The sequence below is a fragment of the Physella acuta genome, unplaced genomic scaffold (genome assembly GCF_028476545.2).
Source record: "Physella acuta isolate Inbredline_101_S28 unplaced genomic scaffold, ASM2847654v3 ptg000227l, whole genome shotgun sequence".
Classification (NCBI taxonomy): Eukaryota; Metazoa; Mollusca; class Gastropoda; family Physidae; genus Physella; species Physella acuta.
Window position 1 is genome coordinate 96,544 of NW_026731746.1, and position 15,189 is coordinate 111,732.

General features: G+C 37.8%; 1 protein-coding gene across 1 annotated transcript; it reads right to left on the bottom strand.

Annotated features, from left to right (window-relative positions):
• Window positions 1-648: 648 nt before the first annotated feature.
• Window positions 649-15,189, bottom strand: LOC131937999 (2-succinylbenzoate--CoA ligase). Its single transcript, XM_059295797.1, has 12 exons — window positions 15,016-15,189; window positions 14,286-14,384; window positions 12,884-13,023; window positions 7,673-7,822; window positions 6,866-7,115; window positions 6,585-6,653; window positions 6,319-6,423; window positions 5,715-5,838; window positions 4,991-5,090; window positions 4,264-4,394; window positions 3,539-3,708; window positions 649-738 (listed from the first exon to the last, which is right to left on the bottom strand). The coding sequence occupies exons 1-12, from the start codon at window positions 15,187-15,189 to the stop codon at window positions 649-651; spliced, it is 1,602 nt and encodes a 533-aa protein (XP_059151780.1).

The window sequence follows — 15,189 nt, forward strand, 5'->3', positions numbered from 1 at the left end:
ATAATTGATATTTCATCAATATTACACTCCACGAAGAAGTAAAACCTGCAGAAGTCTATACAGTAATCATAGATAGTGGGTAATGTAACTTGTATTATGCAATAAGATTAGTTTCATTTTGATACATTAGTTTAATAAACCATAACTTCTGAATTTCAGAATAGAGTTGAAAGCTTCGTCTTTCCTAGTTTCAACCATAAAATTTATTGAGGAATATAAGCTGGATTTCTTTTTTAAAAATGTCACTAAAAATATAAAATATTATTTTTTTAAATGTTAAGCATCACTATGTTATAGTCGGCTATTTCTATTATATCACATACACTTACCGCACACAATTTTGTGAAGTGAAAAGATAATAATCAACGGTTGTCTGATGTAATGACTTATCTCCTTGCAGCAACTGGTACGAAAGGTAACATTACACAACATTTTTTTTTAAATAATTATCTGTCATGGGAATATGAAATAATATTTGTTAATCTCGCTTCTAATCTTCAATATCTCCTTATAATTATGCACTTTAGTCATGGTGTAAAGTTTTATATATTGTTGGCTTTCGAGCCACTTCTTAAAAACAGCTGAATACAACATTTACTATGTTCGACTGTGGAACTGATGATCTATAAACTTATAACCAATCCCATCTCAAAGTGCCCCAGAGATCTCACTGTAACGTGGATCACAGCAGCTACTTGCCCCAAGTTGAGAACCACTGATATCAATGCGCAGAATATGCTAATGATGGGGAGCTTCTAAAAACTATTAGAAATGTAGTAGGATTAATTAACAGGAGGAATTAGTAGGGACATACTTGCATTATTATAATTCGTATTAGAAAATGGTTTATTTAAAACGAGTAAGTAGTAGGGAGATACTAGCATATTTAACTTTGTATTAGAAAATTGTTTAATTATACAAGTAATAGTAGAGAATTGCATATTGTTGCGTTGACCGACCGAACAAGCATATTAAGTTACACAGGTTTATTGTTTTATCTAATTAACCTGATTCAGCATTTCTTCTAGTTCAAGGTCATGTAGGGTAGAACTTTTTATTTCTACATCGTAACCGTCGAGAGAGACTGAGACTAAGAAGCCGTATCGCAAGCGGACTCACTAATTTAATTTTAATAGACAGCATTTTGGTTTGGGGACCTTCAGCCTGTTATTGTTGTGGCGGGACTGTAGCTTGGCCAGGTAAGAAAAATGTTTTAAAAATCTGGCAAACAGCGTTGTTTTACACCACACTAACAAAAACAGTACAAATAAATTTTGTCAACTTAGTGACTCAACAGTTAGTCGTAGTTAGCCGTGTTGAGCATGCCTGGATAATGGGAGACACCTCCTGAGCCGGAGATGTCAGTAAAAAGATAAAGGGGCTCATCTATGTAGACCTAAGTTACCTAAACACAGACAGGATGGAAATTACCTTTTATGCATGATTATAAAAGGTATTTGTGAGTACTTGAGTATCATTAAGCATTTGTATGAAAACACGTGTTGGAATAATTGAGACATATATTTGTATTTATAAATGTTTATTAAATGTATTCTTTTTATTAATTATATCCTGAGATTCATGAACAAAAATTCATTGACTGTCTAAACTGCTCTAGGGATACAGAAGTGATATGATCATCATCTGTATGTCGCAGTAAACCTAGTGTGCGCGGTAAGGGCAGAGTTATGGGCCTTCTATATTACAACTGTGTGGACTGGTTTTTTCAATGCCATTTCGTTGACTGTGCCTTATATCTTAGCTAATCAATACGCTGGTAGGCCAATAACAGTGAGATCAAGGTGTGACATATTCAAGGGTTTTTAACAAATCATTAAAAAAACAAAATTCTACAATAGTATGCAATGTAAGTTTTATAATGATCAGTGTCTACAAATGTTATATTTTTAATAGTATCTCAATATTTTTCAACTACATTTTCATACAGTTTATTGAGATCTGTTTGTAACATTAAGGCATCGTAAAGAAACTTTTGATTCCATCCGCAATGCTAAATTAAATGGCAGGGCATAAAAGTTCCTGCTTGATCTAGTTGATTCGATCAGCTACGACGACAAGAACTCTGGTGCTGTGATAGCAATTCACCTCCATGTTACCCTGTAAAATGTATCTTATTGACCTGCTTTTGTTCTATCGAATGCTCCAGAACGGCGACAAGAACTCTGGTGTTGTGATTGCCGTCGTCGCCTCCATGTTACCCTGTGGGTTCATCCTCTGCTCGGCGCTGATGGGACCCCTGATTGACGTCACAGGGAACCCTGCGACCCCTGTCTACTACACTGCTGCCAACCAATCGCATTTATTGTTTATTTTTTAAATGCGACAGTACTTATTGCAGATTATTTAATTTTCGAATTCTGCTGATTAATAGTGTCAATTAAAACGAATAAGGATTATACTAAAATGTTTAGAAACTTCTTGAATACATTGAATGTGATTATTACCCTTTGTTTAAGGGACATAGTAAGTAAGATTTAAGTAGTGTACCGTTATTGTTCAGTTACCTTCCTTTAAAAAAATTAGGAAAAGCGAAAACTAGTAAGTTTTAAAATAATTAATTTTAATTTCTTAATCAAAATATTTTTGAATTGTATAACTTTTTGTCAATTATATATTTAGTATTTTAGTGTACAATCTACAAGACATACGTAACATATTTTTCAAAAGGATTGCGCCAAACTTAATTATCCTACTCCGAAATGAGCACCGAGAAAATTGACAGCAAGCTTGAAAATTTTATACAACCAGCTCGGCATCAGCTAGGCTGACAATGTGTAGAACACTTACAAAAAAATTTGAACCGCAGTAAATTTGCAAACAAATTGAAACTTATTTACACGGAAATTGATCTATGACATTCTCGACCATATATCCTAAATTATAGGTTCACAAGTAGAGCAATAGTGAATAAAGAGAATACTTTCTTTAAAATATTTATTGGCTATAAGTAAACCAAAGAGAAACCACAATAATTTATTTTTGAAAAGATGTTTAGTTCAATAATTATACTAATGCCAATAAATCATGCTATAAACACATCATAAACATATAAGCATCGGCCTATATGGCGCATAACAAGTTGACGCGTAATGCTTTTGTTGGACTATCTCATGTCTAACATTACAATTAATAACGAAGAAGTAGTAGAACCATCTGATGATACCTATATAAAAAGTGACCTACCACTACAGTTTTTTGCAAAAGATTATCAAATACCCCACAGTAAGGTTAATTACAGTAGTATAATTTAAACCAATGTATATTATTTCTTGGGATGAGGATTATCCTAAGTAATTATTTTTTCTGTATAGATAACATTTAATAACATAAAGAGGTTCGTGTATAAATGATGAAACAGCAAGTTTGGTAAAGATTCTTTTTGGTTCGGTCTTACAATGAAACAGCTAATTCAACATAAACTTTACATATCATTAACGTCTAAATAGGAATTTGTTTTAAAATATTGGGCGGCCATTTTCGCGACGCCATTTCTGGAAACTTTCCCGCTAGCCAGTACCGGGAAACTGTCCATGAAGACAAACTTCTCCGGCACCCCGTCAAACTTGGTGGCCCCCGGCAAGAACATGCCCCGACAGAAGGTCTCCAGCTCGGCCAGGGTCAAGATCGCGTCCTTCTCCTTGATGACACAAACACACAGCTCCTGGCTGGTCACTGGGTGGGGCAGTCCTGTAAGGGATTCGCTGCTTTAGTATAACTTGTGTAAGAATAACGCATATGGGTATATAATGTGTATCAGTATAACTTATATAAGTATAACATACAGGCCTATTCGTATATAATGTGTATCACTATAACGAAGGAAACGTGTTTATCTAATACCGTTGTGCTATATAACTTTATATCTACCTGTATACATACTTCTGGATTTAGTCTGTACTGTAAAGGTCTATAATTGTAGCTGTTATAATATGTATTTGCCTACAGTTACCAAATTAACTATCTAACATATCTACATAGGATCAGTAATACCAACTACCTGACCTGCTTACCTACGATCATCACTACCTGAATTACCAATCTACGGTCATCACTAACTGACCTACTTACCTACGATCATCTCTGACTGACCTACTTACATACGATCATGACTAACTGACCTACTTACCTAAGATCATCACTGACTGACCTACTTACCTACGATCATCACTAACTGACCTACTTACCTACGATCATGGCTAACTGACCTACTTACCTACGATCATCACTGACTGACCTACTTACCTACGATCATAACAGACTGAACACCTGGACATTTCTGAATCCTCTCCTCCATCCACTGAGGGTACATGTTGTAAGGACCTACCACAATGACGTCAGATTGACGTCCAATGACGTACAATCCACCTTTATCACTAAATGACAACACACGAAAAACAAATTTTAAAAATAGCGATAGCTCGCTTGTTGTTTAACAAACAAATTAAAAGTTGTTTGAATAAAATATAAAAATATCTTTCGAAACTGGAATATATATATATTATCTCATCGTTTTAATTCATACAGTTATTTTTTCGAACGTTCATGAAAATAAAATCATATATTTTTTTTTAAATATTCATTAGCAGTAAATAGTCTCCGAAGTACAAAGTGGTAAAGAAATCTAACAATTAGAAGTAAGTACAAATAGATCATAAAATCGGGCAGACCATAGATATAGATAGCATAGGCAAAAAAAACCTTGTAAAAAATAAAGAGGTGGACTGGGGAAATCCTGTTGTACTCCCAAGGGAAAAAAATCCCGGTGGACCGTCGGGATAACTGCTGTTATAGGTCTATCAAGGTTTCTTTTTTTCAGTCCGTTGTATATTGTAATTTTAAAGTGACCCGTAACTTTGTGGAGTCGGGCTTCATGCTTGTATGACAATAATGCACTATGAAAATTTAAGACGCGAAGGAGCTTTTATTTATTTCATAGGCTACAGTCCACCACTGAAAAAAATAAACGTACTCAATGTAGCCGGCATCGTTAGTGTCTAGCCAGCCATCTTTGGTGAACATGTCAGATGTTGTAGTCTCCACGTTCAGATATCGCCTCAGTACAGTCCTACCTGTGGGTGACATAATAGTGGCATAATTTATTTTACATACACTACAATCGAAGTGAGGAAATGTTAAGTTGTGATTGTTGTTTCATACGGCAAAAATTGTATTTTATATTTCTAAGAAAGAGATCAGCTAAGAGTAAGTTTTTACTAGTATAAGATCGAGAAGAATGCTGCATTTTCACCGTAAAAAGTTAAACATTTAAGTAATGCCTACTTAGTAGTTCTTCTTTCTAATACATTGTAATAGCGAAGAGGACACACAGTTAAGTATTATTTGTCAACGTGTTATGTGTGGTGTTTGTCTCCTAATTCAGCCTGATTTTCTTTTTTTATTTGTTCTCATAGCCTTTGTCCGGCCAATAACAAATTACAAGGTAGCAGTTGTTTGATTTTGGAGTTGTCTCTCCTAGAAGAGTGGCTGTCCCTAGCTGACGAGACTCCTCTGTCCGGGGGTTCGAACTCGGGATTGATCGGTTTGGCATCCATGAGCTTAACCGACTCGACCACGCCGACTTGATTATTTGTAAGATCGAAGATGATTTCCTCGAACAAAGAATATCATTTTAAGCGAACATATTCTTCACGAAGTCGTTAATATTTTTGTGTTAGGGAAGAATAACTACAAACCTTTGAGGTGTATAATTCCAACACGGTTCGGTTCTGTGAAGACCTGTTTGGTGTTTTCATCCACTAATCTTAGCTGGAGGCCTGGACATAGAATGTTCCCAGCTCTGCAGTCTTTAAACCTTTCCTGTGATGCAAAGACTTATGAACACCTTTGTCAGTATTAGAATCAGAAGACTTACCCTGCTAGCTAAAAGCTGGAATTTTTGTTTGTAAAAAGTTGCTTATAGTTCAATAAAGCTTATCTCGAGTTAAACATATTTTAAGTCAATTTGAAATGTATGCATGGTCAAATCCGAATAAAATAGAGTATTATGAAAATGCTATATTGATTTGCCACAATACGTACTAATTATAAGCTATCAGTTCAAAACGAGTGTTTTTAATTGCTATGTAGGCACTATATCTTTTTAACCCTATTTGTATTACGAAATTATATAATTACACTTTAACGACAAAAGATTAATTTATAATGCAATGTTTATTTTAGAATTTTAGTGCTATCAAAAGATTGTTATACAAGTACAGTAATGAGCCTCTAAGTGTAATGATAAGAATACATTGTTGTGTACAGTAATTCACATGTATGTTAAAAAGATAAGAATACCTTGTTGTGTATAGAAATGAGCCCATATGTTATCAAGCCTGCATCAGTTGAGCCATAGACAGTCATCATCACATCACATACCTGACCCACTACAGCAACAACGTTCTGTGAATGGCAAACCCCTTTGTATAAAATTTCATTGTAATTTGGATAAAACTAGTTCTACTACACTATTTCCGAGTAAGATAATTTTAACGTACTTTTAGGATGGGCTGTTAGAATGGTTGCTCTTAGAACAGAAAAAACAATTTTAAAAAGTATCAAACCTTTTTGATTGGCTGACCTCCAGTCAAGATGACCTTGATTGACTTCTTAAAAATGTGATCTGCATAATGCTAATTTTACAATAAATATAAAAAATATATTATTATATAAAAAACAAACAAAAAATTAGAAAAAACAAAAACTTAGAAGTTGAATGCTTATTTAATGTGTTTTTACACAACACATATATATGCAATGTTTAATAGGTGTGTAATTAAAATAACCAATTAATGTCTGCATATTATCTATTTATAGCACTTGTGTCGACACTTAACAACACTACCTGTCTGAGCAGCATGACGTCAGGTACAGGCATGAATGTAAATGTCGCTCCCAGGTTGAGCACAATGCCCCAGATATCAGACACGTCCCTTACCGTGACCCCATTGAACACTTCTTGAACCAGGGTCGGGATCCCTTGGGTCAGATAAAAATGGGGGAACCCACCCAGCCAACCAAAGGGGCGATCACTGTACAAGACGTCATCTTGGGTGAAAATACGGCAGTGGTTGTCAGCCAGATCAAGACATTCCCTATGGAAGTTGAAACATTTAAAGTTTGTTTTCTACCTCTATCAAAATATTTATTTTTAAAAACGTATGTGAGTTTTTAAAGCGATACAATTTGGAGGTTTAATCGAGATAGATGTCAATTCTGTCATCAATGTTTTTCCCTGCTATTACTAATTAATACTTAAATTTTGTGTCCAATATAAAGCAGTATTATATTTTGTCGTTTCTACTTTAGAGCTGGGGGTAGGGGTGGGGGACAGTGGAGGGTTTGCATCAGTTGTGGATGTTTTTGAAGCAAGCAAATGTCAAGACTATTTATATTTATAATAATGCTGAATAAAAATGCTTTTCATGACAATGTTTTTACATGTTTTTTTTTTATTGATTCAATATTTCTTTCGTTGATTCTATATTTGAGTTGTATAAAAATGTATCACATCCTAGGAGGCGGTGTGGTCTAGTGCTGGCGAACCCTGGAGTTCAGATCTCGGCCGTAGATCGTACGACAAGTGTGGACAAAATGTCCCACCTGTCAGTTTTAGCACCCCCAAACGTCACTCAATGATACAATTTCTCACCTGTGGGTTCTGGGAACCATCTTAGAAAATCCGGTGCTGCCGGAAGTCATGAAAATGTAAGCCTCGTCATCAGCATTGACGTCTGCCTCGTAGAAGTGTTCATCAGCGAGAGAAGAGATGAAAGCTGTGTGGTCTTGGTGGCTGTTTAACCTGTACACGATCAGTTGTTTTAGACACGGGGCTTGGTCACACTGTACTGGGATGATGGTCTCTAGACTGTAACATATGCCGTGTGTTCTTAGATTTATTTAGTAGAATCAGATAGACAGCAGCAGTTGCTATTTTATACATACATACACATATAAGTATATATATATATATATATATATATATATATATATATATATATATATATATATATATATATATATATATATATGTAACTAGGGTGGGCCTAGTTACTAGTCACTATTGTTGAGAACGCGATAGTGCAGGTGTTGGACTGATAAGCCAACTGATAACGATCATAAAGCCACGGCGTAGTTTGGAAGGATACGACAAGCGCTGTCAACTTTGACACGACTTGGCTGACGAAACAGTGCAGATGTTATATTAAATCGGACTGTACGACAGAAGCGGCGCAATTAACATTCTGATGCAACGATTAGAATCGAGTACGATTACGATTATGATAGAACCGAATACGACTACGGATACGAGGGGGATATAAGGAAGGCGACGCCTCAGTCTGGCTCTCTCGATCAGTCAGTCTGTGTGGCAGTATCAAGTTGGTTATATTGTGTTAAGAAGGACGATAGACATGTGTATTCAGTTATATGAAGACTAGTGAGGACTGTTGGGAGTCAGTTGATTCAAACTATTATTGTGAAGCATTCCTTTTGATTCCGTATATTATTGTGAAGCATTTCTTTGATTCATGTAATAAAAGGATCAATAGCGAACCTGCATCTTCGAGTATCTATACTGTGGTCGATGTTGTGTAGAATGAGTGGTTAGACTCGGTAACATTTGGCGTTGTCGAGCAGAACTCGTTAACATTTGGCACTACAGGCAAATAGTCTCGTTACATTTGGCGCTGCGGACAGGATGAATCCAGCTAGACTTGCCGCTTGAGGCACCCATAGTCAACCTTGTTCATAACTGTGTTTCGTGTGTGTGTGAATTCGGACATTCAGGAACAGTGAAAATTGAGGAACGAGGAAAATTTTTCATACACACACGGTAAGAAAGAACTCTTTTTTTTTTACTCAAGGAATAAAATGTCTACTCTGGACGAGAAGCAGACCCATATTGTGGTCCTGCCCAGAGAGTCCCACATTAACAAATTTTACGGGGACGGTGATCCAGCTTTAACCAACAGGTTCAGTGAGGAGGTCAAAGCGGCCTGGGCCTCGAGACACATGTCACCAGAGGAAAGATTAAGACTGCTGATGGGCAGTATAGGAGAGACGGTTAGGGCAGAGGTCAAATGCCACGATAAAACCATCCAATCAGATCCAGATAAGGTGCTGGATCTAATTATGGAGACCTTTGGGGAGAGACGGTCGGGATCGCAACTGCTAGCGGTGTTAGTAGGCTTGAAGCAGAGAATGGCGGAGAGTGTGATGGAGTATTCACACCGAATGAACAGGGCCTTTGATTCGGTAAAGGGCAAAACACCTGACATTGATGTACGCCTACTGAGGGACCATTTCATCGAGGGGCTAGCAACCCCGATCTTAAGGAGAGAGTTGAAAGAGGAGGTCCACAAAGACCCGCAGTTGACCTTCCTTCAGGTCAGGAACTCAGCGATCCGCAGGTCCGAGGATGAGGACCAATCGAACTGTTCGGTGGACAAAGTCTCTGTGCCGGAACAGAAACAATCCCCACCCACAGGGACCGGCACGGTGGAAACCATGATGGCTCAGCTGTTGGCTCACCTGGATAAGGTTGACCAACGATTGGAGAGGTTAGAGAGTAGGTCAACAGCTGAGAATCAGGAAAAGAACGGGCCAAAACAGAGACAGGTTGGACGGCCGCGACCCGCCGGTCCATCGCTCCGGTGGACGGCCGACGGTCGACCAATCGGCCTGTCCTGCTCTCAACCCGGACATGTGGCACGGTACTGTCCGGTGAAACGATCGCCCTCTGTAAGGCAAGACAAGGCTACAGAGTGGCGAGGTTATGACTTAGTAAACAAAATGACACAGAAACACAGTAAGGAGGAAAAGAAAGGTAAAACACAACTAATAGAAAAAATGAACTGTGAAATGAACTTGGATGTTGAAAAGTTTCAAGTGAACAATTTGTTGGTAGAGAAAAATGATGATAAGAAGAAAATTGGTAGACTTAATAAAGGAATTCAAAGTCTAACCAGGAAACTGGATAGGAAAAGTTCATGCAAATTAAAAGCACAGGAGAAATGTTCATCTTTAAAGTGTCTGTTATCGGAAGAAGTAAATAAAAATATTAGACAACAGAACAGTGTTGGCAAACTAGAAGAAATGATAGACAAAGAAAGGCTAGTGATGCAAAACGGACAGACCGGGGTGGAGCACATTTCCACAGAGCCCGGACATATGGACATTAGTGATTTTAATTGTCTTAATCACAAAGAGATAAGAGATGCCCAGAGAACGGATAGTGGTTTACAGCCGCTGTTGAAACACGTCCAGGAACAAAAATTCCCAGGAAGAAGGGAAAGAGAACAATTTGGTCGAGAAACAAAGAAAATACTGAGTCAGTGGGACCGTCTCAGTATAAAGGATGGTGTTCTCATGCGGAGAATTCATGACCAAATTGATGGGACAATACACCAGGTGGTGGTGCCTGGACAGTTACGAGAAGAAGTGCTAAGGTTGGCACATGACAGGGCAGGACACCAGGGTCAGGACAGGACGCACAAAATATTACGACGGCGGTGTTACTGGCCCAATATGGAGATGGAGGTCAAACGCCATTGTGAGGCTTGTGTTAGGTGTCAGCATGCGAAAATGCCAGTTGTCAAAATGAGACAGCCATCAGGACACCTACTAGCGACAAAACCACTAGAGATTGTGGCTATGGACTTTACGTCGTTGGAGCAATCATCGGATGGGACGGAACATGTGTTGGTAATGACTGATGTATTCACCAAATGGACTGTTGCGGTGCCCACACGAGATCAGACTGCCAAAACAGTGGCAAAGGTCTTAATAGAACATTGGTTCATCAAATATGGCATACCAAGACAATTACACTCTGACCAAGGAAGGGCCTTCGAGTCAGAAGTAATTAACCAACTGTGCAGCCACTACGGGATCAACAAATCTAGAACAACCACATTTAATCCGAAAGGAAACGGACAGTGCGAGCGGTTCAACCGCAGCATGCATGATTTGCTGTGTACGCTAGAACCTGAACAGAAAAAACGTTGGCCTGATTTTCTCCCAGAGTTGGTATATCTATACAACTGCACCCCCCATGCCACAACCGGCTTTTCGCCACACATGTTGCTGTTCGGACGGGAGGCTCGACTCCCTCTTGACTTGTTCCTAGGAAAAAAGGAGAGTATGACTGGCTCATACACTGCACTGGAATATGTGAATGAACATATGAGACGAATTAGAGAAATGTACAGGGTAGTACAGGAAAGACTAGAACATGAAGCACGGCGAAGGGAACCGCCGGTACAGACAAAGGACCCGCCACTCAAACTGAACGACAGGGTATTACTGCGTAGCCACCCGTTAGGCAGAAACAAAATCCACGATCTCTGGGGACAGGAGATATGGCAAGTCGTGGAGATGCCTAAAGTAGCAGGTGGCCCCTTTAAGATAAGACCCATCGATCACGCCAAACCGGATCGGTGGGCGAATATTGCTCAATTAAAGAAATATTGTCATAGTCAAGAAGAGCAGTTACACACAAGGAAACCCAAGACAATTAGGGAACCGGAAACTATAACGGAAATTCACATACCCATCCCGGAACCATGTCACCATCAACAGAACAACAGCGAGACACAAGTGGAGGATAACGGCAACGAAGAGGATCCCGTTCCTCCCAGAAGCAGAGAGACAGTAGACCATCAGATAAGTGGTCCGCGGAGAAGTTTGAGAAACAGAAAGAATACGAAATTTTTTGTCAGCAACCATCAATTCTTTCATGGTCGCGCTGGTATGAGAACAGACTGTTCAAAAAGTCATAAAAGTGAACTGGTGAAGGCACCAAACGAAAAAAGGTGGATGTGAATTCTAGAACTGTTTTGTGTCTGAGGAATATGATGTAGACACATTTGATATGTGAAATAGGGATAACTGTCAATCTTTTACGAATGGGACGACATTGACAGTGAATGGAACAATAATTTTTTTTTACGATGGTGCGATGGACATTTAGGAAGTGCCTCAGTCTGGCTCTCTCGATCAGTCAGTCTGTGTGGCAGTATCAAGTTGGTTATATTGTGTTAAGAAGGACGATAGACATGTGTATTCAGTTATATGAAGACTAGTGAGGACTGTTGGGAGTCAGTTGATTCAAACTATTATTGTGAAGCATTCCTTTTGATTCCGTATATTATTGTGAAGCATTTCTTTGATTCATGTAATAAAAGGATCAATAGCGAACCTGCATCTTCGAGTATCTATACTGTGGTCGATGTTGTGTAGAATGAGTGGTTAGACTCGGTAACATTTGGCGTTGTCGAGCAGAACTCGTTAACATTTGGCACTACAGGCAAATAGTCTCGTTACATATATATGTATATATATATATATATATATATATATATATATATATATATATATATATATATATATATATATATATAGAGAGAGAGAGAGAGAGAGAGAGAGAGAGCACTAAAAATAACTGTTTTGGTGTAGGTTGCACTGTGATTATTGTGTATATGTACATGCAAAATTTTTGTATAAAGTAAAAACTAGTTTGTGCATTCATAAAAGTCATAAAATTAATAGATTGAATTATTAATTAATAAGAATAAATAATTAAAATTATGGATCGTATATAACTGATCGTTTAATATCCATAATTTATAATGTGTTATAGACATACTTTCTTCTATTAAACCGTTAATGGAATAAGTCTACTAATCCGTATGATAAATATACTTCCCTTTACACATAAAATTTACTAAACCCTCCATAAGAATGTGCTGTAGACATGCTTCCCTTTATCAATAATTTTAGTGAAGCCCTTCAAAAATTTATTAGAATTACTTCCCTTTATCAATAAGCTTACTGAATCCACTAGAATATGTTACAGACTTACTTCCCTTTCTCCCCCACACTACTAGACAGGCCGTATCTCTCAAAGATCTTGGCTGTTGGGCTCGCGCTGGACGTGATGACCATGGAACAGTTGGAATGTCTCAGGGCTCCAAATAAATCTTGACCGTCAGACAAAACTGGCTGAGATGGTCAGTGATAGTGTGAAAGACAAATGTGGTTTCAAACAATCCATAATATCAATTTACTGTAGTGTATGTAATTGATTTTTATAACTTTTAATATCGAAGTTTTTTTCGTATTGTTAGCTTTGACTGCTCCTGTATATCACAATACAACAAGAGTTATCAACGACAGACGATTTTTTTTAATACTCGTTAACATGGGAGATAATTATAAAATTCGAGAGCATTAAAAGTCTTATATCCATGGCTTAATGGTCTTGCTAGACACAATCTATATATATAATTCTCCTCTTCGAGCCGTTAGAAAACAAGCTGCAAACGCTCTCCCTACCTCCCCACCCCTACATGGTTTTAGTGAGCTGTGTTCACTCTAAATGTTTACAAGCAGAGCCAACGATTTTAAACGTAGGGGGGGGGAGGGGGGGGGGGGTTATGGTCCTTAACGAGCTACTTATAGTGTTTTAAAGAAATATTTTCAGTGTCAGCGTTGGTACTGTCGAATTCACAAATTATGAATTATTGAAAATTAGAAACAACTAAATAGCGGCGTATGTTATGCCGCGGGCCGGCTCGTGCTACTATATTTTAAAAGTTTAACGCATAAACCAGTTACTCTTTGTGGCTCCATGACAGACTGGTGACAATCAAACGACGATGAGAAAGCTTCAGAGGTAATGGTATTTGGTCAAATTTCTATCATACGAGGTGTGGTGATGTGATCTGTATGAAAGGTGTGTATGTGGAACAAAACACTGCGTGCGTGGGTGTGTGTGTGCGCGAGCGTGTGTGTGTGTGCGTGTGTTGTGTGTGTGCGTGTGTGCGTGCGTGTGTGCGTGCGTGCGTGTGTGTGTATGTGCGTGCGTGCGTGCGTGTGTGTGTATGTGTGTGTGTACGGAGTGATTGAGGGTAACAATTGAACTGGGTGTATTGTGAGTGGGTAGAAACAGAAGGTGCGTAGCGATGAATGTGGATGGTAGTTGGAGGTTACAGTGGGGAGGACAAGAAGAGACTTGTGTCACCCCAACCTCAAAGAATTGTGTTGGTGTTTCCTTTACATGTGTTATACGAGATTCTAAACGTCCTCACTCGTGGTTTAATTTAAACATTTACACTATTTAATTTAAAACAAAGAGATTTATTTTATTAATTCTTTTTAGCGAAGTAATAATTTTTTACCGTCCCTTCGGTTTAAGACTGTATTGTTATTGTCGGTGTTTGCCTATACAGATACCGTAACAGCTGATTTTATTGCTTGTTTACCAGGCCAGTTAGGACGACGCCGCCCGCCATCAAAATACCCATGTCCATTATTATCCTTGACCTTGAGTTGGTGAGTACAGAACAGATCACATCTCCTTTCTGTTAAATAAATGCGAGAGTAGGTCTATATTGTAGCACGATCACATTCATTCACAAAGTAGAACGCACTTTTTTGCGATACGCTTAAAAACAAAAAATTGAAATGTAACGTTAGATATATATTTTAAATATGTCAAATAATTTTAAAACATTACCTTAGCATCAAGTAAAATTAATATCGTTTCAAGTAATATTAAATCAGTACCATGATATCGTGTTAAATATTTTTGTCAAGTAATTTAAACAAATTACTTTGACATCAAGTAAAATACTGTGTCAAGTCATTTGAAAACGTTACCTTGACACGATGCAAAATATTGTTTCAAATCATTTAAACAACATTACCTTAGCATCAAGTAAAATTAATATCGTTTCAAGTAATATTAAATCAGTACCATGATATCGTGTTAAATATTTTTGTCAAGTAATTTAAACAAATTACTTTGACATCAAGTAAAATACTGTGTCAAGTCATTTGAAAACGTTACCTTGACACGATGCAAAATATTGTTTCAAATCATTTAAACAACATTACCTTGACATCAAGTTAAAGTAATATCGTTTCAAGTAATATTAAATCAATACCTTGACACGATGTAAAATATAGTGACAAGTAATTTGAAAACATTACCTTGATATCGTGTCGTTGCAGACGACTAGCAAAACGACGACTCAGATCAAACAACTGTTGCCGTGACAACGATAGAATCTCGTTCTTCACGCTGATGAATTTGTAGCACTGTTGCTGAGGATTTTCTTCTGCCAGACTTCTGATGCGCTGGTTGACAGTGCCGACTTCTGACAT